General features: G+C 44.3%; 2 protein-coding genes across 3 annotated transcripts in view; both read left to right on the forward strand.

Annotated features, from left to right (window-relative positions):
• Positions 1 to 15,038, forward strand: part of impact (impact RWD domain protein) — a 16,952-nt gene extending 1,914 nt beyond the window's left edge. The window contains exons 4-11 of one of the 2 annotated variants that reach the window (XM_068725358.1): positions 59 to 121; positions 272 to 357; positions 3,554 to 3,694; positions 3,785 to 3,882; positions 4,946 to 5,019; positions 5,392 to 5,482; positions 10,545 to 10,679; positions 13,564 to 15,032. In XM_068725358.1, coding sequence (XP_068581459.1) covers positions 59 to 121; positions 272 to 357; positions 3,554 to 3,694; positions 3,785 to 3,882; positions 4,946 to 5,019; positions 5,392 to 5,482; positions 10,545 to 10,679; positions 13,564 to 13,623 — 748 coding nt within the window. In that variant the 3' untranslated portion in view covers positions 13,624 to 15,032. Of the gene's footprint in view, positions 1 to 58; positions 122 to 271; positions 358 to 3,553; positions 3,695 to 3,784; positions 3,883 to 4,945; positions 5,020 to 5,391; positions 5,483 to 10,544; positions 10,680 to 13,563 lie in introns of both variants that reach the window. The other variant, XM_068725359.1, reaches the window with a different exon arrangement.
• A 2,745-nt stretch (positions 15,039 to 17,783) lies between these two features.
• Positions 17,784 to 24,531, forward strand: LOC137883827 (histamine H3 receptor). The gene is made up of 3 exons (XM_068725478.1): positions 17,784 to 18,410; positions 18,842 to 19,008; positions 22,074 to 24,531. Exons 1-3 carry the CDS (start codon positions 18,173 to 18,175, stop codon positions 22,932 to 22,934), a joined length of 1,266 nt encoding a protein of 421 aa, XP_068581579.1. The 5' UTR covers positions 17,784 to 18,172; the 3' UTR covers positions 22,935 to 24,531.
• The last annotated feature ends 2,173 nt before the right edge of the window (positions 24,532 to 26,704 follow it).

A 26,704-nucleotide genomic window follows, 5' to 3' on the forward strand; every position in this document is an offset into this window, starting at 1 on the left:
CAACAAACCCACTCGTCCTCCTACTTGATAACCCTCTGTTTGCTCTCGTCTTTTGTAGTGCCGCGTGGCTGCGAGGCTTTGAGAGGGCCAAATTGGCGAGCAGCCTGGAAGACCTCTACGTGTGAGTGCTTTCTGACTTAACCACCAGGAACCGCAACAACAAAGAGCTTCACGTGATTGTTTCCACGGTACTATTCTCCTCTCTGGTCCGTGTCTCTCGGAAAGTAATCAGCCCTCATAATGTATTCGTTTCCATTTTTTTTCCCGACAGGGAGCACGCGGGGGAGAGCATCCTCTACCTGTGGGTGGAGAAAATTCGAGAATTCCTCGTGGAGAAATCCCGGAGCTCAGAAACAGGTGAGGTGTGACAAATTAAATTCATTGCCTGAGGAAACACACTTTCAACTCAGGCAGTTTGTGACGACTCGAAATCACGCTTGGCCCGACAGTCATCAGTTCCGGTAGGTAGAGCTCACGTCTTAAACGCGGCAAGAGCAGGAACCTTTACTGCACTCGTTCCTTCGCTAAGCCCCGCCCACTTTAGGTACCGTTGCGGTGACTCTCACATTGTCTGTTTACAACGATAACAGAGGCACATTTTGCAGCTCGAAATTCAAAGATAAGACTTTGGATTTTGCGCCGATGTGAACATAAGCATGGCTCTCATTGTGCTGTAGAGATGACTGGTTCATGTTGGTCAAACAGGAAGTTAGCATTTCCCCGGTTCCCCCAACAAAGGCTTTTGGCTTAATACAGAAAATAAGCTTGATTGCAAACAAATGTTTATGATACTTACACTTATTTTCACAAATGAACTCCACTTTTATGCTTTATGAAGCAGGAATTCAATCAAGTAGAAGTAGAAAGCTAACGTTAGCCGATAAACAGACTGTAAAGTTTGAGTTACAGTAGTTTGCGGGATGTGGAGGCGGACCAGTCGGCGTGATGACGTTTTGTAGTCTCTCTGTCGTTAGAGCAGATAAACACTATTTAATCCACTCCATACAGTCCGGCTCTCGTGTTTACCAGCCGCGGCATCATGTGTGCCATTGAACCCACCATTCTACCTCACTGACCCGATTTGGCATCATCTTCTGGTCATCGTAGTCCACCCTCCACATTCTGTACATGCAAAGCATTGCTCTTAATTAATACGGCTGCATGCACATCGCTTTACACGAGACAAAATCCAAAGCTTGGCAGACGTGCCGAGGCCGAGTTTACGGTTGATTCACTCTGACTGGACAATATTGTTTTGGAGGGCGGGGCATAGCTCTCCAAAAAGCTGGTGCACCAATCATAGACTGTATTTAAGAAGTGGACGTAGTCATCGTGACGTCACTCATTGGTTTGTGGACTGACGCTATGAAGCTTTGAGTTCAGCGATTTCGACCGTCGCCATCTTGGATTACGTCCGTCGCCATCTTGGATTACGGCCGTCGCCATCTTGGATTACGGCCGTCGCCATCTTGGATTGTGTTGTTGCCCATCCACCCATTCTCACCCGCCCTATGTGTGTTTTTCCGGTCATTATACCACGTCTAAAGACGTGGAATGGGTTTACACTACTTGGAAACCCGTCGTGTCTCTCTCAGGCGACAAAGCGTCTGAATTTGATGCCGTGGGATTGAGACCCGAGTGGAAGTGAACGATAACATCCACACATGTTAACAGTTTGTCCCTGATAAAGCCCACTGTTTATCAGCAGGTAAATTATTAGATCACGTGTTATAAAGAAATAGTCCTATCAGGAGTAATCTACTTCCCTACCTGAGGTCTAAATGTGTCTTCTATCTCACCTCTGCTGAGATGTTCCTCCATTAGTACAACAGCTGTCTGATGTGGTCTAAAGATGCGATAAGATGAGCACAAAGGCCGGTCGGGTGCATTAAAGACAGAAAAAACCTGCCGGGTCTGACTTTGAGTGACTGCATTGAATTACGATCAGTATCTATGTAATGGCTTCTGTTGCCTTGGCAGAATCCTTTGAAGTGTAAGAAGAGTAAAAGATACCCAAATTAGATTTTTCTACAAGTGTCACCGTGCATCAGTGGGTTTTTTTTCGGGGAGTCTGATCCGTCTCGGTTATCTGCAGCCGAGTCCCGGCGTCATCCATTATCGAGGCCGATTCTGCTCTCTTTTGAGCAACGAGCCTGAAAAATATGAACCGTCCTCGCTGTTATTGGGGCGGTTTGAATTGTCCTCTCTCTGCGATTCATGTGGTAATAAGTATAACCGGTCGCAGCACTCAGAGGAGCCGGATTGACACCTTATTGCCATTCAGATGAGACGGACGTGGTTAAGAGAGTGTGTGTGTGTGTGTGTGTGTGTGTGTGTGTGTGTGTGTGTGTGTGGGGGGGGGGGGGGGGGGGGGGGGGAGGCTAAAACCTAAAAATGCACATTTGATAGAAAAGGAAATGAAAAGGGAGCAAACATAACAGAGGACGTATAATGGTGGTGATGATAATGAAGTTAGGTTGAAGGAGAAAGGGAAGCAAAAGGATGAAAAACATCAGAGAGACCAAAGGTTTGTTCACCTAAATATGAAGTCACGCGTTACTGTTATGTGTAGATAGATGATTATGACGTAGCTTCTTTGTGCGTATATATGCACGCGTAGAAACACTACAGCCGTTACTCATCTTTACTTTGTAAAGAATATTGTTCGATTTAAATTGGAAATGATTTATTTTTTCAATGAAAGTGTATATTTTTAAATACTTAACATCTGCAGTAGGAACCTTTGGGCTCGGGGTGAAAGGCGGTGGAAGTTGGAAGGTATTGAGGGACGGACAGACACATTGTCGGTTTGGGAACTTTCATGGGATTTTGGACTTGGAGCGCAGCGTTCACTCATTTGCGTAATCCTTTGCTCGGGGCTCTAATCCTTTCTTCAGGTTCTAGTAATTGGTGTCATCCATTATGAATTGTTTGTCGTGGCATCATAGGTCATGAAGCCATTTTGGAGCCGATGTTAAGGTCACGTAATGGTAATTTGGTAATAAGTTGCTCAGCAGGTGTCATTTTAATGACAAGCTGCCTCGTTTGTCGACAACTCGGCGAAGAGCTTTTACACTTTAAAGGAGACACACTACAGGTGAAGAAATGTTCGTTTAAATATGCAAACAAGGTATTATCTTATTATATATATATGTGCTAATTTACATACATCACCAGCACAGAAATGTGAACATTGGATAAAACCAGGTTCACAATTCTTGTTTCATGTTGTTGACATATTAGAGTCAAAGGTTCTTACATCCAGGATATCTCTTATATCACTCCATAAATCACAAAATACTGTCAACAGGCATTTATTAATAAATGTTGTATAAATGAGTGTGTGAATGCTGTGTGAACAAACCCCATTAAATATGCAAATGAGGCATTATGTAAAGGTAACTTTTGGTGAATTTAGTAGAAATCTACAGACGTAAACAGACAAAGTAGTAAAATAAGTGTTTTATTTCCTCTAGTCTGAAAGAAGACGATCAAAGTAAAGTCTTTAAATAAACCAGTGCATGACTTCATGTTTCTCATGGACCGGCTGCAGTGGATCCTTCAGAGAAGGTGAACATGACGGCTGAAGAGGAAGTGGATGATGATGATGATGATGAAGAAGAAGACGTACCAGACTTCAGGACTCTCAAGCTCCACGCAGACGATGCACATCTCTTCACGGATCACGCAGACGGTAACCGCCCAGTACGCTTTGACACGCTTAGCTGCGTTGAACATGAAACACAGCTGACTGTGAAATGGTTTGTAACATTTTGTCCCGTAGATGAAGAAGAGGCTCCTCCTATAAAACACGGGAACACCATCACAGACCGACGCAGTACCTTCCAGCCTCACTTAGCACCTGTGGTGACTCCCAGACAGGTACAAAAAACTACATAAATGACATTGATTTTAATATTTTTGTCAAACCATGAAGACAAGCAGCTCGTGTGAGTCTCAGTAGAAATCATCTGGCTCGTCGCCACTCGCTCATCTCCCTCTGTGGAACGCTCCGGCTCGTCCTAAAAGCTTCCACCTGCTCTGAAGTGCTTTTTAGACAAAGATATTGACCGAGTCCTCCAGAGAGCGGATGAACAGACTGTGACCTGCACAGCATTTACATATTCAACCGAAGAAAAGAGAGAAAAGTGGAGACTTACTCAGAAGCCTTTTCATCCAGTGCAGCTTTATTTAATACATAGGCCTGTATGGAGGCCCAGAGGGTTCAATATTCAATCATTAAATCAGACGTTGTACAATAAATAAACGCAGGAGTAAATTGTGTAAAATAGATAAACCAAAGAATTTATTCAAACTAATAGTATATCATTTTGTGTATACACAAGTAAAACTAAAATGCGACATTGAAACTCACAACCGCAAAGAGGAGTTAACTAGTTATGCAGTATACAGCAATAATTTACATTATTGTCAATACAATAATATTGATAAACCTACTAAACCTTATCAATGACGCCGATCTTTATGTCACACTTGATTGTGTAATGATGGTGTCGATGCTGACTTTAGTTTAAGTAGATGACTCTACTATGACTCTAATCTCGTCTCACTCTCTTAAGGGAGGCAAGGGGGCCGCGTGATTGGCTGAAAGGAGAAGGGGGGGGGGGGGGGGTGACAACCAGGCTTCAAAACTGGAAAATTAGGAAGTAGACCTCGTGTGGCCCGCAATCGGTGCAATTAAAAAGAAGCTACTGCAACAAAATGAGTAAACTCTAATAAATGCAATTATTGCACAAGATCCATCATGTTGCACCAGAGACGTCCTCCAAACAGTTGACCAACGCCGTCCTTGTTCACCCGTCAGCAGCGTCGGCGTCAGAAGTTGTCATCTGCGTCACTTTTCAAACTGACTTTGCTTTTTGAATTGACTGGACGTAAAAGTCGTGTGAGGAATGATGTCACGCCGTTACATCGTGTGTTGCAGGTTAAGACGTTCCTGGGGAAGCTGTATGAGAACAAGAAGATTGCCAGCGCCACTCATAACATTTATGCATACAGGTCAGTAGTGTCACGTCTGTACTGTGTGCGACCCGAGCTCTGTCATTATGTCGCTATGCAAATCGCTGGCGCGGCGTCTCGGTGCCGAGTGGAGGCCTGTGCGTCTCCTCTAAAGGGCACATCTCCGCTCAGAGTTCAGGAGCAGAGAAGGCTGATGGCGCAGTGGATCATGTGAATAGACGTGTGTGTATATGTCCTGTGTGTCTGCCTGTGGTTTTTCTTGTCGGTTGTGATCTAATGAGGTCGATGTGTTGCCGCTCATGCGCTCACTGGGCGGTCATTACCGCTGACATTTAAAGTTGCTGCCGGTGTGTCACGGCATCGCTCCTTTACCAAAACGTCTCAAGCTGTCACGGTTCTGTCTGTTTGTAGGATCTACTGCGAGGACAAGAACAGCTTCCTGCAGGACTGTGAGGACGACGGAGAGACGGCCGCGGGGGGGAGGATGCTCCACTTACTGCAGGTTTTCACTTCATTAACTCAGTGTTGACGCCACACAACAGACCATTCTCTTCAGCAGAGACACGGTGGACCAGGTCTCTGCTGGAGGATCTGGGTCTGTCCACGGTGGACCAGGTCTCTGCTGGGGGATCTGGGTCTGTCCACGGTGGACCAGGTCTCTGCTGGAGGATCTGGGTCTGTCCACGGTGGACCAGGTCTCTGCTGGAGGATTTGGGTCTGTCCACGGTGGACCAGGTCTCTGCTGGAGGATCTGGGTCTGTCCACGGTGGACCAGGTCTCTGCTGGAGTCTGAGCTGAAGGAGTTTCTGGTGAACCTGCATGAGTTCATCTGGTTTCACCAGAATCCGACCCGGTGGCTCCGATGACATCATTCAGAATAACTCTATAGATACAGACCATCTTCTCTCTGATGGTCTCTGTACTGATGGAGGTCTGATAGAGGATCAGGACTACACTGAGACTGGTTCAGGACCAGTTAAAAGCTCCTCACAGTGACTTTAAATGCATGTTGCATTTGTCTAAAAGGAAAACAGATCTGATGAATGAGTCAGTGCAGAACACATAAAGCTTTTGCCCAGAATGTTCCAAACACATTGTTAAATTTGCCAGCTTCATCCAACTTTCTTTTGCCTTCTGCCGGCTTAATTGGCATCTGTTCCAAGGCGCCTTGTTCATTTTCCCCGCCAGCACTGTTTGGCATCTACTGTGGCGTTTAAATTGTTATGAGTTCCACAGATTCTGAGATATCGCTTGTTTTCTGTGGTAGTTTTCTACGAGTCTGACGTGAGCTTTTTAAGTAATGGACCTCGTTAAAACCAACACAGCATATGTGTGCGTGATATCAAACTGTATATTGTGTGAATTAGATACAAAATATAAGAATCACGTACGGAGGACTTCCTGAAGAGCACCTGAGCTCAAGCCTATTGCTAAAAACAACAAAAATAATTAGCATATTACTCTTGAGCTTCCCTCCGTTATCATTTCTATCGGGTCAGGGGCCAAGCCAGTAATGGATTCTGCCTTCCTTATCGTTTTAATATAAAACAGAAATGAATAAAGTGGGACGCTTGATAAAACGCTTTGACCAAACAACGTGCCGGAGTGACCCGCTGTAGCATCCAACGCTTCCTGAGGAAAACCAGCCTGGACCGAGCCCTTTTCATTAAAGATGGCGCTGCGACCCGGTTCATTTCCTGTTGCACCAAATGGTTGCATCCAACGCTAACGTGCTAACGTGCTAACGTGCTAACGGTGAGATTTGGAGAGATTAGTGTGTCTGAAAGCTGAAACAAATAGTTCTGGTGAAGTAGTACAGTACGCAAACACCGGAGCACCACTCCAGCATAAACATCCCACAATGCAATGCGGCCGTGCCGACAACGTTCATAGCAGACACGAGGTTTGTTACCGAGCGGCAAGGAGGCTCTCAGTAAGTGACTCACAGGTGCGTTCAAATGATGCATACTCATCTGTGTCTTTTTACTCGCCGTGCTGAACGATGCACATATTGAGTTCGTGGTGCAGTTTTACATTTTCGGACGCAGCGTCTGTGAATGATGTGAAAATTGCAGAGCCGAACGACAACTCATCTTCTTGAGCGTCGTCAGTTATTGGCTCTCGTACGACACCGCTCGTATTTACATAATGTGTAAATGTTCCCCTCTGTGCCTTTCCCCAGAGAAATAGTCCACGATGGCAATTTTCACAAAATCTTTTCATTCCACATTTCAAAGAGGAACTTGTGCTGTCAGATGGCGCGATGATTCACACGCACACACACACACACACACACACACACACACACACACACACACACACACACACACACACGCCCACGCCCACATCACACTGAAACAATTGTCCACACACTTTTTGTCTCGCCGTAATATTGAATGAAGGCCAGTGAACGGTTTGTGACGTAACAAAACAATGGAAAAAAAGAAAAAAGGTTCCTGTGATCAGAGCTCAGCGTTGACTTGAAGCAGTTCTGTCATTCTCATTACCAGAAGGTGCTGAGTCGCATCAGAGCGTCTCCAGATGAGATCCATGACTCGTGTCAAAGTTCATACTCATTTGTGAGATGACGGCAGTCGTCCGTGCCAGTGTGACCCCGTTGGACGGATGCATTTGTGGGAATTAGTGCTTTGGATTCTCGGTGAAAGTGTGATCCGCTGCGCAGCATTCTGATGAATCAAGCTGTCTTTGACTAATACAGCGTTTCCTTCCAAAACAGCCCTGAACAAAACACAACTCTGCACTCTGTGGCTCGGATTTAACTTAATGACTTAGAAGGACGTACTCTTATTAAATATCTGGAGGCTCCTTCAGCAGTATGCATCTTTTAAAGATCTTCACACTATAGACTGCATAGAGGAAGTGATTTGTGGACGTTTTGAAGCCTTGAGTTCTACATTTCGGCCGTCGCCATCTTGGATTTTGGCCGTCGCTATCTTGTTTTTTTGCAACCAGTGAATGGAAGTGACTATATTTGAAATAAGGAGTGACGTAGAGACGCCCGTATACGTCTCTGGTAGAGACCTGTCAATCAGCGTGTAGCCCCGCCCCTAAAGCATCCCCTGCTTTATGGTCTGTCTGACTCTAAATGGAGCATAATGTACTAAATGAACATCATGCTGTATTGAAGAAGACTGGAAACTAGAGACTGAGACCATAAACTCATGTTTACAATGTTTACTGAGGGAATAAATCAAGAGAGAAGTAGAGTCATTTTAGACTAGACTTCTATACGACCAGAGGAGTGGGACGAAGGCACTTCAGCATTAGCTTCTTTCCCATAATGACTCCCCCTGCAGGAGGTTGCCGCTGCAACCATAGCAACGAACCAGAGTGATCAAGTCACCAAAAAACACCATATTTGTGATCAAATACTCTTTGAAACATTCATAAGTGAGTGAAACCACGGAGCTGATCGAATTCTCCCAAATGCGAAGGAAAGGTGCTTAAATACTTCCTATCTCGTCTCCTTCAGCAAAGGTCACTGGACCGTTCTCTACCAAAGGGAAGGAGATAAGGCCGTCACACGTTCCTTTCGGCTCGGCAGACCCACGTCAATAACATCCGCCATCGCGCGACGAAGTGGCGTAAACGCCGTCGGATTCGCTCAGCGCAGCCGTTGTCTTTTCCTTAACGAAAGTCCTTCACGTATTTCCTCGAGGTCATGATGTTTCTGCTTCTCTTCACCTTAACGTGGACGTACAGTAGAGTCGGGCAGATGAAGAGACTTCCTGCAGCTGACCTACTGTAACTGGAGTGGCGGCAGCAGGTCGGCCGTCTTCCTGCTCCATTCTCCAGAGCAACACGCGCTGATTAATCTTCTACTTGTCACGCCCTCAGCGTGCTGCGCAATCTACATGAAGAGCTTTCTCCTTCATCTATTCTTCTCTAATCTCACTGCTCTCCACAAGCCTTTCTTCCCGTTTCCTCATTTAGATTTCTGCATTGTGCCTCTGAATGTGGAAGTGTGTCGTAATGAATTTAGAAAGGATCTGATTAATAGTGTCAGCAGCCAGATGTGGTCTCCTCCAATGACTTTGCACTTTTGTGTGTGGGTGTGTTGCTGTGCCGAGTCAAATTCTCCTTTTAACGTGACATTTTGGGGGTTAACTTTGCTTATTTTGCTATTTATTAGGAGAATATTAATGTAAATGTATTCAGCAGAAGGAGGCAGGCCATGTTATAAGCTTAGACCACGGAAGCTATAGGGGAAAGACAACAAATCCTCCCAGTATCTGGCCCGTTGTTGGAGGTTAAGTGTACGCTATGTTTAGATGATTTTCACAGCTGTACCTCGCCGTCATGATAGCCCTTTCGGACGGGTAACTGAAGCCGTTGCAGCCGTCTGCGCTCCCCTTTGAAGCCACGAGAATCCTTTGAAAACAACCAAAACCTGTCATTTTACCTCTCAGAACACGAGAGCCGCTGGTCTACCGCTGCCTCCGTCGGGTAAGCTGATGGAGCTTACTTCCAGCCGGCGATCTTGGACGCGATCACGTGACAAATAGTTCACTGACAAAAGCACTATTTAAATTTCTATTGATTTTACAAAGAAGGACAGTTTAGATGCTCTAGAAACAGAAGGTTAAAAATCTTCATCTGAGTAAATATTTTGCAGCCAAATCAAATAGTTTACAGGATATTCAACCTTTGTTTCTTTTTAATACATTTAATACATGACAGTGTTTGTATGAAGGCCATAAAGTAGTTTATGAATATGAGATATGAGTTTACAGATGATCACTATCCCTCCTCGGTTGGTTTATGGCTTGTTGCCGGTTACACCTTCAGTCTACGTTCATATCTCTGAGTCACACTCGCCGTCTTTTTGATAGACGTTCTTTTAGGAGTCTAGAACACGTCCACAGCAGAACATTGTTGAACTTTGTTCTGCTGTCTGGTTCTATGAACTCATGTACTGTAGTAGAACACTGACTGTGGAGGAGAACCTCACACAGGTCACACCATAGAATGTCACTACTGTCCCTTTAATATAAAAATATTGATTAGAGCAGCTTTAATTAAAGTTTTGATTGCCCCTTTAACTGGTCTTTTTTTGCTCAGTGGATTCCAGTTTGGTGTTGTTTTAATTGACATTTATGGTTATTTTGTGGGTATTTATGTCTTTCATAAACAGCGTCGATTGATTACGATGGGAGCGGTGTAATCTCCATGATTTCATGTATGATAAATCAAACCTTGAGCCTTCCCGTCTTTGTGCCTCTAACCTCAGCTAAACGCTTCCTGGAGCTAGACACCGACAGTCAAAGATGAAAGGGAAATTACATTTTCTCATCCGACTCTGTGGAGAATAGCCAAATAGAGAGATTCGCCCGCGTATTCAGCTTGAGAGTGACAGCCGACGGCCTGAGTCAGATACACTTCACGAAGATTTATCAACCGAATCTAGTGTGAAACATCTTGAGAGTGGTTGTCAGTGAAGGGTGTTAGTGCCACATATTTACTGTCACTCACTGCCTTTTTTTTTTTTTTTTTTTTTTTCACACTCATTTCACGTGAACCGTGTGTTTTGTGTCTCACCGCAGATCCTGGACGTGCGTAATGTCGCGGTGGTCGTGTCTCGATGGTACGGAGGAATCCTGTTGGGTCCGGACCGCTTCAAACACATCAACAACTGTGCTAGAAACATCCTGGTTGAGGAGGGGTACGCTGCCTCCGCGGTGAGACTCTCTCGCACGTCGCTGTCATCTTCCGCTGACACCTCATCGGTCAAGTTTGACGTTGCTGTCACTTTTCTGATGTTGGGGATCGTCTGTATCTTGTACTTTTGGTAGCATGTTATACCTTTTTATTTGATAGTGATAATGGAGAGAGACAGGGCAACGACATGAAGCAGACAAGTCTGTCAGGCCGGGAATCAAACCGGGGACTCGCTGCTCATAGACAACGTTTCCTCATACAACGCTCCGTATGATGTCTGAAGAAAAAAGTTCTCCCCATTTTTCATTGTGTTTTCTTACGAAAGTCTAGCAACGCGTGAAGTCTAGCAACGCGTAACGGCTAGCAAAACGTAAAGTCTTACAACACGTAAAGTCTAGCAATGCGTAAAGGCTAGAAACGCGTAACGGCTAGCAACACGTAAAGTCTAAAAAACACGTGAAGTCTAGCAACACGTAAAGTCTAAAAAACATGTGAAGTCTAGCAACACGTAAAGTCTAGTAACACGTGAAGTCTAGCAATACGTAAAGTCTAGCAACACGTGAAGTCTAGCAATACGTAAAGTCTAGCAACACGTGAAGTCTAAAAAACACGTAAAGTCTAGCAATACGTGAAGTCTAAAAAACACGTAAAGACTAGCAACACGTGAAGTCTAGCAACACGTGAAGTCTAGCAACACGTGAAGTCTAGCAACACGTGAAGTCTAGCAATACGTAAAGTCTAGCAACACGTGAAGTCTAAAAAACACGTGAAGTCTAGCAACACGTGAAGTCTAAAAAACACGTGAAGTCTAGCAATACGTTCCGCATTCCAAATATGGTAACTTCCATTCATCAGTTGCAACAAAGCCAAACATGGCAGCGGCTGTATCCCAAGATGGCGAACTCCACAAGTCAACGGGTGACGTCACGAGGACTACGTCCACTTCTTTGTACACGGTCTATGGTTGCGCTTTGTCTTCATATGCGCCCGTGTGGTATGCGCCCTAATCGCCCCGGTATCTTGACGTTTACTCGGCCTTTTCCCCGGTGTAGAAGACACTCTCAGACAGTACGTATAGCTACAGGTTGTAGATTCATTATTAAACCGTAGAGGCTCTGTTTCCACAGTAACTCTTCAGCAGCTGTCACATTAGGGATGCGGCTTCATTTGAAGTGTCTGGTGGCCACATGTTCTGGAGATCAAACACTCTCTCCCCGCTTTCACCAGCCTGAAGTTAGGTCCAGTCCGCTTTGAAGTCGTCTTTGTGTTCTTCGAAGTTACTCCATCGGTAACGTGATCGACCTTTGAGCCGCTGTCTCGGATAGATTAAAGGTACTGAAAAGCCGCTCTTAAAAAATATCCAACTTCAAAACCCCATCGACTCTCAGAACATGATTTTATTCCTCCCACCCCGACGGCAGCGGCTCGGTTCTCCCCCCGTGGACGGCTAATTACGGGACTGTGAACGGAGGGGCTTCTCTGCAGAATGGCCTGATTATAGTTCATCGAGTGGTTTTAAAAAACAAACCAATAACAGTTTAGAATTGATTCTGAAACAAACTGCTTTGGTTTTAGTTGACCGAAGCCCGTCTAAAGCTCTTTGATTGACAGGTCAAAAAAAGCGAAGCAATCATTGAGTCCTGATGAAGGTCTGCAGCAGAAGTGATTTTCAACGCCCTGAAAATTGCTCCACGAGGCTCCTGAGCTGTTTAAAGCGTCAATAAACAACGTGGTGACATGATGTTAAAAGGATAAGCTGGGGTCAAATGCTATAAAAGGCAATCTGTCTGCAGAAATGGAATATGATATTCATACCTATGTTTTCAATCGTGTATAATAAGCTAACGTTTTGGTTTCGTTAGCTTAAAATAAGCCGTTCATATCTACATAGGGAGCTTAATGAACTCTCACAAGTAAAAAACATAAAAGGCAAATCACTCACAAATACTATATGTATACAATGTATACATATCAATGTTAATGCTCATATTACTGTGTTCTTGTACTGTCCAAATGTTCGGACAAATTGTATTTTGCTGCTTTGGCAACATTGTTCTTGACACTTTTATGGCAATAATTTCTCTTTGAATTTGAATAAAGTTGCCGAGACTCTTGGCAAGAAAGAGACCAGAATTGACCCTTTAGGTTCACCGAGTTAATCTGTGAGACATGCTGTTGATGGAAACCAGGAACTTTGTGTTGTCTGAGAAAGACACAAAAACAATCAAGAGTCAGCTGCCTCATTCTGTATTATTTGTATTTTTAGAGGTAAAGTGTAAATTGGAAACGGCCCAGTTACTCCTGGGAGGAGAGAGAGTGAGAACTATTTTGGCTGAATGCAAAAATAGGAGGAAATTAGAGAGCCGAACCAGTTTTATTTTTGTAGCATGTGAGTCACTTATTAAAAACAGAAAGAAGGCTGCTTCCCGTTGGCTGGTTAATTAGGAGGACAAGTGACTGGTTTACTGCCCCATTGCAAACACCATATGAGATATGAAGGAGCGGCGTGCATATTAAAAAAATTCCACATTTAGACATTGTAAAGACGAGGCTGTTGAAATGTGGAGAGGTCTACAAGTCAGCAGCCTGGATTGTCAGAGCAATAATTAGTGGAGGATGTTTTAGAAGAGTACTTAAGAATGCAATGTTTGGATGGATGCAATTATTTGAATGCATTAGGGGGAATGCCAATCAGAACATTGTAATTTGCGCGTTGCGGTAAGCCAGGGAAACACAGCAGGAGCTCGGGGGGGGGGGGGGGGGGGGGGGGGGGGGGGAGTGTCTGTCGAACGCTGAGCAATGAGCTTTAAAACGGCTCTTACATATTAAACATGGAGAAAGCTTTGGCACCATTAAGTGGAGTGCGAATGTAAGATAATTATTACTTTTGCTCTTGTTTCACAGGATGAAGCCGCCAAATCTGGAGCGAAGACCAAAAGGCCAAAAAGCAAGAAGACAAAGTGAATTTCAGAAGAGGAGAAATAAAAGACTTTTGGCTCAAACAGATTGTTGTTTTCAGTCGACAGGGATTTCTTGCAATTGCAAATCATTTATTCGAGACGACAACAGTATTCAGCGCTGCAGGAAGCAGTCCTAAATCCCCGGCATTGCATTTTTGCAGTTCCGGTTCCTTCGTCTCAAAGTCATGTGGTTTTATAAACGTGGTTTTGGTGACATGCCTGAAATAAGGTCTGTGGTTAACACATGCTTAAGAGATTTTAACTACGACATCGAATGAGTCAGTGAATACCCCTCATGTGAATTTTGAAGCTTTTTACGTGTCTTAATAACTACTTGTTAGCAGTTGCTAACAAGTAGTTAAATGAGACGACTAAACGTTATCAAACACTAGTCCGACTTTAGCTCAGTGGTGGTGAAGTGAAGACATGTGACCGTGGTGAATTATTAGACAATAGGCACAGATCCAAGTCCAAAAGGCCCCACCACCTCTCATAGAAGCAAGACACACAGACTTTATAGTTCCTTAGCCTCTTTTTGTTGTTGTTTTGTGTCTGTTTGTAGTTGATTTGAGTCTCTTTGTAACTACGTCTCTTTGTAGTTATTTTGAGTATCTTTGTAGTTATTTTGAGTCTCTTCGTAACTAAGTCTCTTTGTAGTTAATTGAGTATCTTTGTAGTTATTTTGAGTCTCTTTGTGGTTATTTTGAGTCTCTTTGTCTCTTTGTGGTTGTTTTGAGTCTCTTTGTGGTTATTTTGAGTCTCTTTGTGGTTGTTTGAGTCTCTTTGTGGTTATTTTGAGTCTCTTTGTGGTTGTTTTGAGTCTCTTCGTAACTACGTCTCTTTGTAGTTAATTGAGTATCTTTGTAGTTATTTTGAGTCTCTTTGTGGTTATTTTGAGTCTCTTTGTCTCTTTGTGGTTGTTTTGAGTCTCTTTGTGGTTATTTTGAGTCTCTTTGTGGTTGATTTGAGTCTCTTTGTGGTTGATTTGCCCCTTTTTCAGTCGTTGGGAATCTCTTTGTAGTTTGTAGTCTTTTTGTAGTCGTTTTATTATGATTTGGGGTTATTTTGAGTTTCTTCTTGGTCCATTTGAGTGACATTTTGTATAGCTGAAGGCCAGGTGAGGCCCTGTCACTTTGGGCCCCTGGTCCTGTGTCTCATAGGCCTGTTCAATCCATCCATGCATGTAAACCGCGATGTAGTTCATTTATTGGTATTTCTGGTTTAATCCAAAATCCTGTGGAGTAATCCAAATGGCTTTTTATCGAGGGAACCAGTGTGATGTCATCCCTGCACGACTCTATTAAAACGTTGAACAATTGTTACTTCAGCTGATCGCTTTAACTCAGACTTCATATTGCACCAGTTTCACTGAGGAGCCTTGAAATGAGATGTTGAGAGTACAACATGTTTTCATTAAACAACCAAACCACGAGATGAGTTCCAAAAATACGACTATGACATTTTTATATTCATCAGTCCCACACAAGGACTTTTGAACCACTTTATTAGAAAACCACATACTCATTATGCACAGATGAAGGATTTTTGTTAAGGAGAAAGCAGCTTTCCTCCGCCTTTAATTTGAAACGTTAATGCTCCATTCTGTCTCAATGTTAACGCGTGAATACTCGTCCTTGTAAGTGTCGATTCAGCCGAAACCCGAATGCGGAATAGATTCATTCACGACTCATTCAGCGTTCAAACGCTCTCAAACCCACTGACATATTATTTCACATTTTCCCCGATGCGTTTGACAAGCGCTTGAAGCCCTCCTAAATATTCAACTTCTCACAAGTTGCGAGCTTTTACCCCCCGTTGGCTCCAGTGGGATTGTGCCTCACCTCTCCGTTCTGCTGTCACTTTATGCACACGGAGAGACGAGGTCTGCATGCCAACCACTCCAGGGCTGCATGGTTTAAAAAACAACATCCAGGGCTCAGCTGCTCACCCGGTAGATTGGTTGTCACCAGCACAACCCCGCAACTGTGACGTAAAAAAAACAACAGAAATACACTTATCTAGCTCCCTCGAGGGAATGAAAAGCGAAGCGTTTATCCAAAGAGGACATTTCATTTGAAGGAGAACACTAGTGAAACACAGCAGGCTGAGAAACGGCCTCCAATATCTGCGCGCCAAGCCGCCTGCTCATTTCAACCACTGAGAGAATAATTACAGCTCATTCGCTTAACAGAGCTGCTTCTTTCCTGACAAGCTGTCATCACACTGAACCCATAATCTCAGCCCGTAATTATGCTTTTTTTTTTTTTTTTTTTTTTTTTAGAGGCTCGTGAAGAACTCATTCTTCTGAAAATGCATCTTCGAGGACAAGGAGAGCAATTAACCTTTCTTCAATTTAAAATTGAATCCATAACAGCGGATCTTAGCGTTGGTGTACGGCGTCCATTAGCAGAAATCTAAGACGGTCAATATTCTGTCAACGCGTGCACGTGAAGCCACACTTCCTTTGGTCGGTATGCAGCGTTCCCGCGGTTTGATAATCTTGTCTAATCAACACCGACATGGCACAAGACGGTGTTCTTCACTCACAGCTGTCCACTGCAGAACAATGCAGAGTACTGGAATCTGAATCTACTGGACGGGCCGCTGCTGTCCGAGGTACGCGTCATCTCGGACGACGTCTCTCCACCCACTCCGTGAGCTGCCGGTCAAAAACAAGAAGTCAGAGTCCAGACTCGCTTCCACAGAGAAACTTTCTTCCCTCCGAGTCAACAGGCTGACTGGCCCTTGGATTCCTTTCACCTGTCAGCAGCTAGAACATCATTTATGTATTTATATCTGCGCTGCAATACTGACTTAACTGTGCAATCACTTGTGCAATAGAATAACACAGGAACTGTTACTGTATTATACTGTACAGTTTGAGTCATATTTATACTGCTGCATTTTAAACGCTTAATCATGGACCCTATTATTTACACTATTGCTATTGCAGTATACATATGTTTCTATTGTTCCACAATGCACAACATTTTTACATATTTCTTACTCCAATTTTTCTTGTAACTTCTCTATATTTATATATAAATATATATTTAAATATTAAAATGGAACAACTAGCCCAATATCACTGATGCTCAGTATAGATTTAACTATTATTTATTAATATATATATATGTGTAAATATCAAACAATATAATAAATATAACAATGAAAAAATATATAATAATTTAATAGATTAATAGTAATAATTACATTAAACGTTTATTCTGTTTTCATGACTAATGATAATGTCATTTTTCATGACAGCGACGGTGTCGACGTGTCTCGAATGACTTATTTACTATATTTCATAATGTATGTTATTACTTTATAAATATACATGAAGACGTTGGAGCTCCATGTAAAAGCCCTCTTGGTTCTGGTTTTGTTCTTTGAACCATTAGGAACACTGAACATGAAGCTTCACACAGGAGGCGGTGGTCGGATGTGCGCGTGTTGGTGAACAGAGATGTGTAACCTTGGAGGAGACGACAAAGGAAGAACAGGGTGATTCTGAGCAGGTGGACTCCTGAGTCCCTGAACTTCATGGGTCTGGTGTAAATGTCAGTCAGCTGATGAGGAGCGGCTCCTCGCAGGACCTCCTGCAGGCCGCGCAGCGCGCATCAGGTTCTCCTCGGTCCGCTTCGGGCGTTCTGGACCACTTCAGCTACTGATTGCAGACTCCTTCAGCCTTTGATCAGCTGCTGCGCGGACAAAGAAGCGCAACGTCAAGTGCGCAGAAATCACCCAGCGCGCAAAACAGGATGTGGTCTTGCCTACAAAATAAAAGCGTTTCACACCTCTTTGTCTTTAGCCTAAATAAATATTTATATTATCCTACATTGTTGTTGTTGTGTGTTCATCTGGTGGACAACTGACACATTACTGTGATTTAAAGTGGACTCGTGGTCATTCCTATTGTCTTTTATTTTATTGTTGCATTTCCATATCATTTTATTTTATGTAATATTTTGAGAAAACATGAATTGAACACATTCACATTTCTTCCAAATGCACTTTTTTTTTTTAAAGTTAGAAAGCCTTCCCTCTTCAAATAAAACGAGGTCGCTGTGAGACCTTTATTTTGTAAATATGAGCGGATGTTGTGGTTATTTTTCTAGTCTGACAGTCTTCACGTTGGTGACAAAAGCAGCCGTGCGCTCCGCTGTGCCCGCACATCCAGCAGCCAACCAGCGCTGTTAATGGAGTACTAACCCGGCTGAGCAGAGAGAGGAGCGCGCGCACCCAGAGGACCTACAACATCCATATATCTATATATCTATATTTATATCAATATCTATATATATATATATATATATATATTAAAAACAAGCTTTCATTTCAACTTGTGTCTCTTCAAATGACAGAAGACTTCTGAGGAGGAGAATAATGGAAGATTTGGGGAAAGTACTTCCATTTAGCCTCAGGTCTCCTGTCACGCGTGACTCCTGGGCAAAGTGGAGCGGAACGTTTTTGCGCGTAATCGGACTTGTTCGTCGTCTCCGCGCGTGAAATGAAAACAGGTGTGCGATGGTTTCGGCTCTCTGGTAACTATGGGCGCGCACATCCTGGAGTCCAACTCCAGCGGCAACTTGACTCCCGCCGTGTCCGAGGCTGGGACCGTCCTCCCGGGCTACCTGGCGGTGATCTTATCGGTCCTCATGGTGACTCTGGTTGTCGTTGTGGTGGCCGGAAACGCGCTGGTCATCATGGCTTTTATTGTGGATAAAAGCCTGAGGAATCAAAGCAACTACTTCTTTCTGAACCTTGCCATCTCTGATTTCCTCGTGGGTGAGTTTGGTGTCTCCTCTTCTTCTTCTTCTTCATCTTCTTCTTCTTCATCCCTCTCTATGAATGAAACGCACTGTAATGTCCCCACAGTGTCACTACAGTGAGTCACTGGTGACCTTGCCATCCTTTTTATTTGCATCATTCGTGTGTTTACCATTTGAATATTGCTTATTTCTAGCATCCTTCCATTGCATTCCACATTCACACCCCTCGTGTTTTTCTGCAGCCGAAGACAAGCGACGCCTTTTGTTTCTAAAATTCCTCTGCAGGGACTTTGCCATGGTAACATGCATGCAGCCAGCCAATGTCTAGTCACATGCAAGGGGTCTGGAGAGGTGTAGATGTTCATATAGTATTGGCTGTGAGAGAGAGGGTGGTTGACTCATCATGCAGTGTGTGTGTGTGTGTGTGTGTGTGTGTGGTTGTTCCAGGTGCCTTCTGCATCCCGGTGTACATCCCGTACAACCTCACAGGCCGCTGGATGCTGGGTAAAGGGCTCTGCAAGGTGTGGCTGATCATGGACTACCTGCTCTGCACCGCCTCGGTCTTCAACATCGTCCTCATTAGTTATGACCGCTTCCTGTCAGTCACAAGAGCAGTAAGTACCGGCGTCAGAGGCGCTCATTAACACACACACACACACACACACACACACACACACACACACACACACACACACACACACACACACACGTATAGACATACCACCACAGTCGATTGTAAAAGAGAACGCGGTGAGAAGTCATTGACATTCACGATTTGAACACACAGAGCCGGAGCCGTCTGGTTAAATTGGAGTGTTTTCGGACGCAGACGTTAGTTAGTGAGTCCACTCAGTCGCCCCAATTTAATGCAGTTTAAAAAAACAAGGGCTCTCGATTTTACAAGCGCCGCGGGAAGCACTGCTCAGGTCAGTCAAACAGAATGCCGTGGTGTCATCATCGGGCTGAGGGGTGAGGCTTTATGTTGAAGGATTCTTTATGAAGAGAAGCAGCAGTGAGGGTCAAATGACACACGCTAGTGAGACGCATTGAGGAAAGAGAAGGATCCAGTGTTTGTGGAGCTTGACTCCTACTTAAAAGGCCTTCACACACACACACACACACACACACACACACACACACACACACACACACACACACACACACACACACACACACACACACACACACACACACACACACCAGGGTTCATGGTGAATAAACAGCACGAGAATGCAATATAAATACTCGCCTGGTCAAATTTCTTTTATTGTGAAAGGCAATAATGGAAGGAGCCGCAAAAAGTAATAAAGCCTTTGAGTCGTTTCATAAAGATCGGTGATTGGTCGATGCCTGTACTCGAGGAATAAAAAAAGAAATCTATTTACGTGCAAATGAATCGCACAAAGAAAACTCTCAAACTGGACCAGACGTCTTTGGTGTCTAATGCATCCTGATACAAGGATGCAACAGAGAAATACACCAAAGCATGCAGCTCCCCTCTCGTTCCTCCAGTCGGTTCTCAAATAGGCGTGAGCTGGCTTCGTCCACGACGTCCCAACGTGTCGACAAAGCCAATAAAAGACATGCTGAATGCGTTAAAGTTCAAAATAAAAACGCATTTTTGTCTCAAATGATGCTCGTTGTTTGTTTGCACATCGAGCCGGGAAATGAGAGCCGATCACAAACGGTCACTTGAGGCGCATTCTGCTGTCGGGCGAGAACTAAAATTCGGGGATATTTCACTTTACTTCAATTTTGTCCATTATTTTCCTTTCTTTTTTAACGCGACCAGCAGCTCTGTAGCTCGTTCCGGTCCACACCTTTTTTCGCCATTGGAGGCTGAAACGAAGGTCAACTGTTGTGCGAGGTTGTGTGTGTGTGTGTGTGTGTGTGTGTGTGTGTGTGTGTTTGGATGCGTGGGCACCAACAACACGGGAGAAACATCTGGAGTGCTCCTTTAAAGGGACTTTTAACATACATTGTGTTGCTCCTGTTGGCTTCATCTGCGTAAAAACCTGATCAAATATCCAGGTAGTCGATTGGTTTCCTTTTTTTTTTTACACGGTGCCCAAAACACGGCCAGTATTAATAATCAATTATAAAACTTCTTCCCAAGAATTAATCTCCCAGACAACATGTTTTTATTCACTTTATTATCTCGCTGCCTGTTTTGTTTTTGATTGAATTTGTCAGACACCAAAAGAGGAACGTTTTTATCTGAGCAGAGTGAGGCGATAGCATCTCTTTGCTTTTCGCTGCTTTGAGAGACTTTTGATCTCAGCAGCTTATAGTAGAAAATATGATTTATTCATCTGTTAAGCAGGATTTTTGTCTTGTGCTTTTATACCGACATGATGTCATGAAGTCGCTTTAGTTCATTATTCATTGAGTCAGAGCGGTGGATTCCCGGTGACATACACAGCTGGTGTAGAGAGATACTGATGGTTCAAGGCGACGTTAAGAACAACGGCACCGATACAAAAACAACAAGCAGAGAGTGAGAACGGTTAATGGAGGAGCTCTGCGTAATGATAGAGTTTAGACTGAGAGGTGAAGTGAAAATGAGGCGATTGTGAAGAGAAGGAGCGACGGGCGATGGCGAGGGAGGAGCGGAGCGAGAGAAACCAGATGTCTCTTTCACACATCCGTGAATGTGGCTCTTAGCCCCCCCCCCACACCCCCCCACACCCCCCCTTCTCTGTTTGGCTTCAGTGACACTCCGCCGAATAAGAGCCTCACGAGTGGGTTTAATTTCCAGCATCTCGTTAGACAAACTGGGCTCCATTTGCAAGTGTGTTTGTTAAGGCCGTAATAAAAAAACAAAAAACAAAATGCAAAATACTCGTCTGAATATTTTGCATCAAAACTATTCCTCCATTTTTTCACTGTTGTATAGCGTACGCTACTGTGAGATTTATTTTTTGTTCGTTTTACTTTTAGCAAAATGCTCCAAGTGAATTTGAGTTCCCTTTGGTAAAACAGTGACAGTGTATACATCAAGGGCTTTTATTGTGAAAGGTAAGAACAGAAGGAGTGGATCTGGTCTAGTAAAGTTTGTGAAGTCAATGCTGAAGTGTCTTCAACCTGCATTCTCTCTAGTGTCCACCAGGGGGCGACTCCTCTGGTTGTATAGAAGTCTAGTCTAAAATGACTCTACTTCTCTCTTGATTTATTCCCTCAGTAAACATTGTAAACATGAGTTTATGGTCTCAATCTCTAGTTTACAGTCTTCTTCAATACAGCATGATGTTCATTTAGTACATTATGCTCCATTTAGAGTCAAACACACCATAAAGCAGGGGATGCTTTAGGGGCGGGGCTACACGCTGATTGACAGGTCTCTACCAGAGACGTATACGGCGTCTCTACGTCACTCCTACTCAGTCCAGATATGGTCACTTCCTGTTCACTGGTTGCAAAAATGGTTGCAAATCCAAGATGGCGACGGCCAAAATGCCAAACTCAAGGCTTCAAAACCGCAGTCGACAAACCAACGGGTGACATCGCCACGACTACTTCCACTTCTTATATACGGTCTTTCTGGTCTGTGGTGTTGTACAATGTAATGTATGTTAATTGTTTAATGGCTTTAATATAACAGCTGAAATGCAACAATAAGTGTTGTTGTGCAGCAGAGGTTCTGGCTGTGAGTCACACCTTTGCCTCTCTTTCCACGCAGGTTAAATACAGAGCACAACGAAACATGACCCGCCAGGCTGTGTTCAAGATGGTGGCGGTGTGGGCGCTGGCCTTCCTCCTCTACGGCCCCGCCATCATCTTCTGGGAGGCGATAGTCGGCGAGAGCGTCGTCCCGGCTCACGAGTGCTACGCCGAGTTCTACTTCACCTGGTACTTCCTGCTCAGCGCGTCCACCTTTGAGTTCTTCACGCCGTTCGTGTCCGTGGCGTTCTTCAACCTCAGCATCTACCTAAACATCCACCGCAGGACCAAGAACGTGGGCGCCTGCGTCGAGGACGACGTCAAGACGCAGCGGGTCCGCAGGAAGCTCAGAGACGGAGCGGCCTGGTCCGTGTTTTTTGTGAAGACTCGGAAGGTGTCGTCCAGCGAGCCCACCGCCATCTCCCCGGTTATCGAGGACATCGACGACGTCCTGTCCCCATCCTCCTGCGGGGACGCCAACAACAGTCAGATATTCATGCAGAGGGAGAAGTTCTCCCCAAGCAGGGAGAACCCCAGGCTGTTTCAGCACATGGCGTCCTGCAATGCGCTCGGCCGAAGGACACAGGCGTCTCGTCTCTCTCGAGACAAAAAGATCGCCAAGTCTTTGGCCATCATCGTCTGCATTTTTGGGATTTGCTGGGCTCCTTACACCCTTCTGATGATCATCCGCGCCGCCTGTAGCGGCGAATGCGTGGCGAACTACTGGTACGAGATCACGTTCTGGCTCCTGTGGCTGAACTCCGCCATCAACCCGTTCCTTTACCCGCTGTGCCACAGCAGCTTTCGAAGGGCTTTCTCAAAGATACTGTGTCCGAAAAGACAATCAGTCCAGCCTCAGATCGAGGCTCAGTCCTGTTAGATGAACTCGATATCAAAAATCTGCACTTAAGGGGGACGAAGGCTAGCGCCTGCGACTGCCCCGGCTTCCACGCTCTATCAATGCGGTAACTGTCGTCGGTCAAACACTGTAAAACAAAAATCCATATATTCTGTTCTTCCATCGAAAAAAAATCCGGTTTTCAAAAGTAAGAGAGACGTTTGCGTTGAAGTGAGGATGTTCACTGCATATCTGACGCCAATACATTTCAATATAAGCCCTGTTCACACTGGACCCGTGTTACCAGGAGACCTCCCCAGGAGACCCCAGGAGACCACCCCCCCCCAACGGCTGTGTTTTGTGTGGCGCATTTCACACAAAGTAAGAGACGTCTGTATTTTAGATGAATTAACTGAAATTATTCCCCACGGACATTACATCACATTACAGTCATTGAGAAGCGACTTACAATAAGTGCATTCAACATAGATATTCAAGGTCACCAGAAGTGCATCTCCTTTTTTAGACAAGCATCTAAGACCATGAACCAGAGCAGAGTCCTCGGTGGAAGGTTCAGGGTAGTACTTCCTGAAGAGGTGAGTCTTCAGCCTGATGAAAGATGGGCAGCGACAGTTCGTTCCACCACTGAGGAACCAGGACGGAGAACGGCCGAGACCGGGTCGATCGGCCGCAGGGACCTCTGAGCGACGCGATATCACATTATCTCAAATTTACACAATTGTTTCAAATGTCTAGGTCCCCGGGTTGCAGTAGACGTGTGAACGGGGCTTCAGTCGTGAAACTTATGGGAAAAAAGAACTGCAATTTCACTGACAATCTCTCTGCAAGTAGGACAGGAAGGAGGGATGTGGTCTAAGCTTCTTTGAGTTGTCAATGCTGCAAAAAATGATGACTTATGCGGTCAGATAGAAAGTGCTGATTATCGCTAAGTCTAAGATATCAGGACTACAGCGGCGCTAAGTTGTTAAATTACGATCTGTCTTCTTGAAAGCACAGCGGAGGGAGACGGCAGCGTCAGCACAACATCCAGCTTCTCGCAGAGCCGCCGTGACGGGAAAACCTTTCAGATCAGATCGAGGATTTTAGGCTCTTTTCACGGTGTTTTTTATCCCTCTGCACACGAAACCTTCTCACTATCAAACGTGTCTCTGTTGATGTAAAACAGAGGGGGAGGGGGTCTTCTTTTGCAAAATTCGATCTTTTCATCATGCAGCAATAGGATGACAAATGGTTCAAAGCACCTGAAGAGAAGAGAATAACCTGTGTTTGTTTACTGTGTGAACTTTTTGTTCATTTTATCTGAAAAGTGGGCTATAAAAGGCAGCAGGGGGGGAGGGGGAATCAGCTGTTATCTGCCAACAGTGAATCTGCACTTAATTAAAAAAATTCTTGTTGATGTTTAAAATGTACAGCACTAGCAGCATTGAATCTTTTGTACATTAATATCGATGCCAAGCTAGATGGTTGTGTTCTTTAAGTGCAGTATTTATTTAAAGACTTGACTGGTTTATACCACACCAAACTACTTGACTACTTTGTATCTTGGCTATGAATGTGTTGGTGTAAGTAGCCAAAGAAAGAATAAAAACGAAGACTGCCTACGGGCTCTCTAACTGTACGTGTTCTCGGTCAAATCGTTTGACGTTTTGGGCTAACGCGCTTTGTTGCCGCGAGTTAGACGAGAAGATTGATACCCCACACTCTGTACTTTTGAATATGTAGCCGCTACCAGCGGCTGGTTAGCTTAGCTTAGCATGAATGCTGGAAACAGGGCTAGCTCTGCTCAGCACGCTCTCTCTCCCGAGTCTTCTAATACGGCAGCTTCAAACTATGACGCTCTACTGTGTGGTTAAAAAACAACAACAGGACTTTTACCCAGGAGACGATGCCATTATCTACAACTTTATAAAGGTTCTCTAAAGTTGTGTTCAATCGAGGGAAATAAATACAAAGAGGAGATTAGATGCAAGTTCTCCCGGTTTGGTGCGGACAGCAAGCCCACAGGAAGAGCGCCGAACTTGGAAAGCAAATTTGACTTAGTCCCAAAAACGTCTCCGTCACATGGTGCCATTGGCCCTCAAAATACCTTTTCTCTTCGACTTACATTTGCAAAGAGACGTCTGTAACTCAGCGGATCACTTTGTTTGAGGTACGTTAACTTCCCTTATTTAAATTGTTAGTCCCTAAAAGTTGCACTGATAGCCGAGTTATTTTACTTCCTCCAGTCATGTGAAGGAGAACCAGGCTGGACCGAGGTCTGAAGGAGACGCTACAGCCCTTACTTTATGCACCCCATAATGTGGAAGATCTGGGTATTTTTTATCTTAATTTTATGCTCTGAAGTCAAACTCTTTTTTGCTTCATGTGCAACTTTCATAGGAATTAAGAGGGTTCCGCCTCCAACGCTGTGTCCACTTTTCTCCATACGTCCACGGTGGATAAAGGCGAAGATGCTAAGTGTGAGACAAAAATGGTTAAACTTGCTCGTCATGAGTTTTTCAACATTCGGACACGAAGGAAAGGCAAAGAGACTGGAGGGATGTAACAGAAGCAACTAGAGTTTGTTGCTGAGTTCAGTCAGAGGTTGAGCTGAACATAAACACATAGTTGTGTCTGGTGATAGATATAAAGTAAGCTCACGTCAATACAGTCACAAAATATGGACTGGGCGTCGCTACTCGACACCTTTAATGTATCGACCCAAATAACCCAGTATACCAAGCAGTATCAAAACTTCTCCAGTCACACGATGCCTGCATTTGATCCCTTTTGTACCCAGATCTACGGCGGTGGTGGCATTTTACCCCACTTGAATGCTTCCATTCACACGATGAGAGTCAAATAAATAAGAATAATAAATAATATTCCATTCCAGTATTGATATCACTGTGAGCGTACGGGTATTGGTGCTGGTTTCGTAATTCTAAACGAAACTCAACCCTACAGATTAAGCTTATTTCCCCAAAAATGTAGAACTGCTGTCTTGGACGTGTTTTGTGAGAGGTGAAAGGTTCATAATCCTTTTTAATGTTCCCGTGATAAGGCGAGATAAGATGACACAGAGACGAGCTGGTTCTGGCGGGTGTACAGGAGTGGGCGGACATGAAACTCGTTTGACCGAAATGATAGCCGTTGTTTGTGTGTGATACACACCTGCCACATTCCTGCTAAAGAAACTTCTATCAAATGAAAAGAAATACTTCTGTTGCTTGGAAAAATAAAAGGCTCTTTTCACTGCAGTGAGAATAATAAGTTGTTGTTGTGAAGACGGCTGTCGAGCTTTTATTATCTGATAACAAGCACAAGATAAGTGACACAACTGCGGGGCTGTGACCTTTGTTACATATTTCCTGCACAGAGGAGCAGAAACAAAATATGTCCAGAAAAGGGCCCTTAGGGATTTAGAGACTGCCGGGAAACAGCAGTATCTGCCCTTTGGGAACTATGTGGGCCGTTTTACTTGAGAGAAGACACAGACCCCCTGGAGACAGTTGAACCATAAGGGACACATACAAAGTCACAGTGTTGAGAGACAAGTTACACTGACTGGATGTTTTTATTTTGCCTTCTTCCTGTCAACAAACTTTAAAAGAGGGGATGATTCAGATGAGACGTATCCATAGTAATGGCGTGCTCTCTTCAAAGTCTCAAGACTCCATTGACAAAAACAGAAATGCCTGGATTGGTTAGATTGTTTGTGTTATTGTGTGACTTTGGTGACTGAATCAGGCGGCAATCTTTCTGAAAAGGGAAGTCAGTGCTTAAAGCTGCATTCTCTCTAGTGTCCATCA

The sequence above is a fragment of the Cebidichthys violaceus genome, unplaced genomic scaffold, assembly GCF_023349555.1.
Source record: "Cebidichthys violaceus isolate CVI_PGR_0920_01 unplaced genomic scaffold, fCebVio1.0.p SCAF_35, whole genome shotgun sequence".
Classification (NCBI taxonomy): domain Eukaryota; kingdom Metazoa; phylum Chordata; class Actinopteri; order Perciformes; family Stichaeidae; genus Cebidichthys; species Cebidichthys violaceus.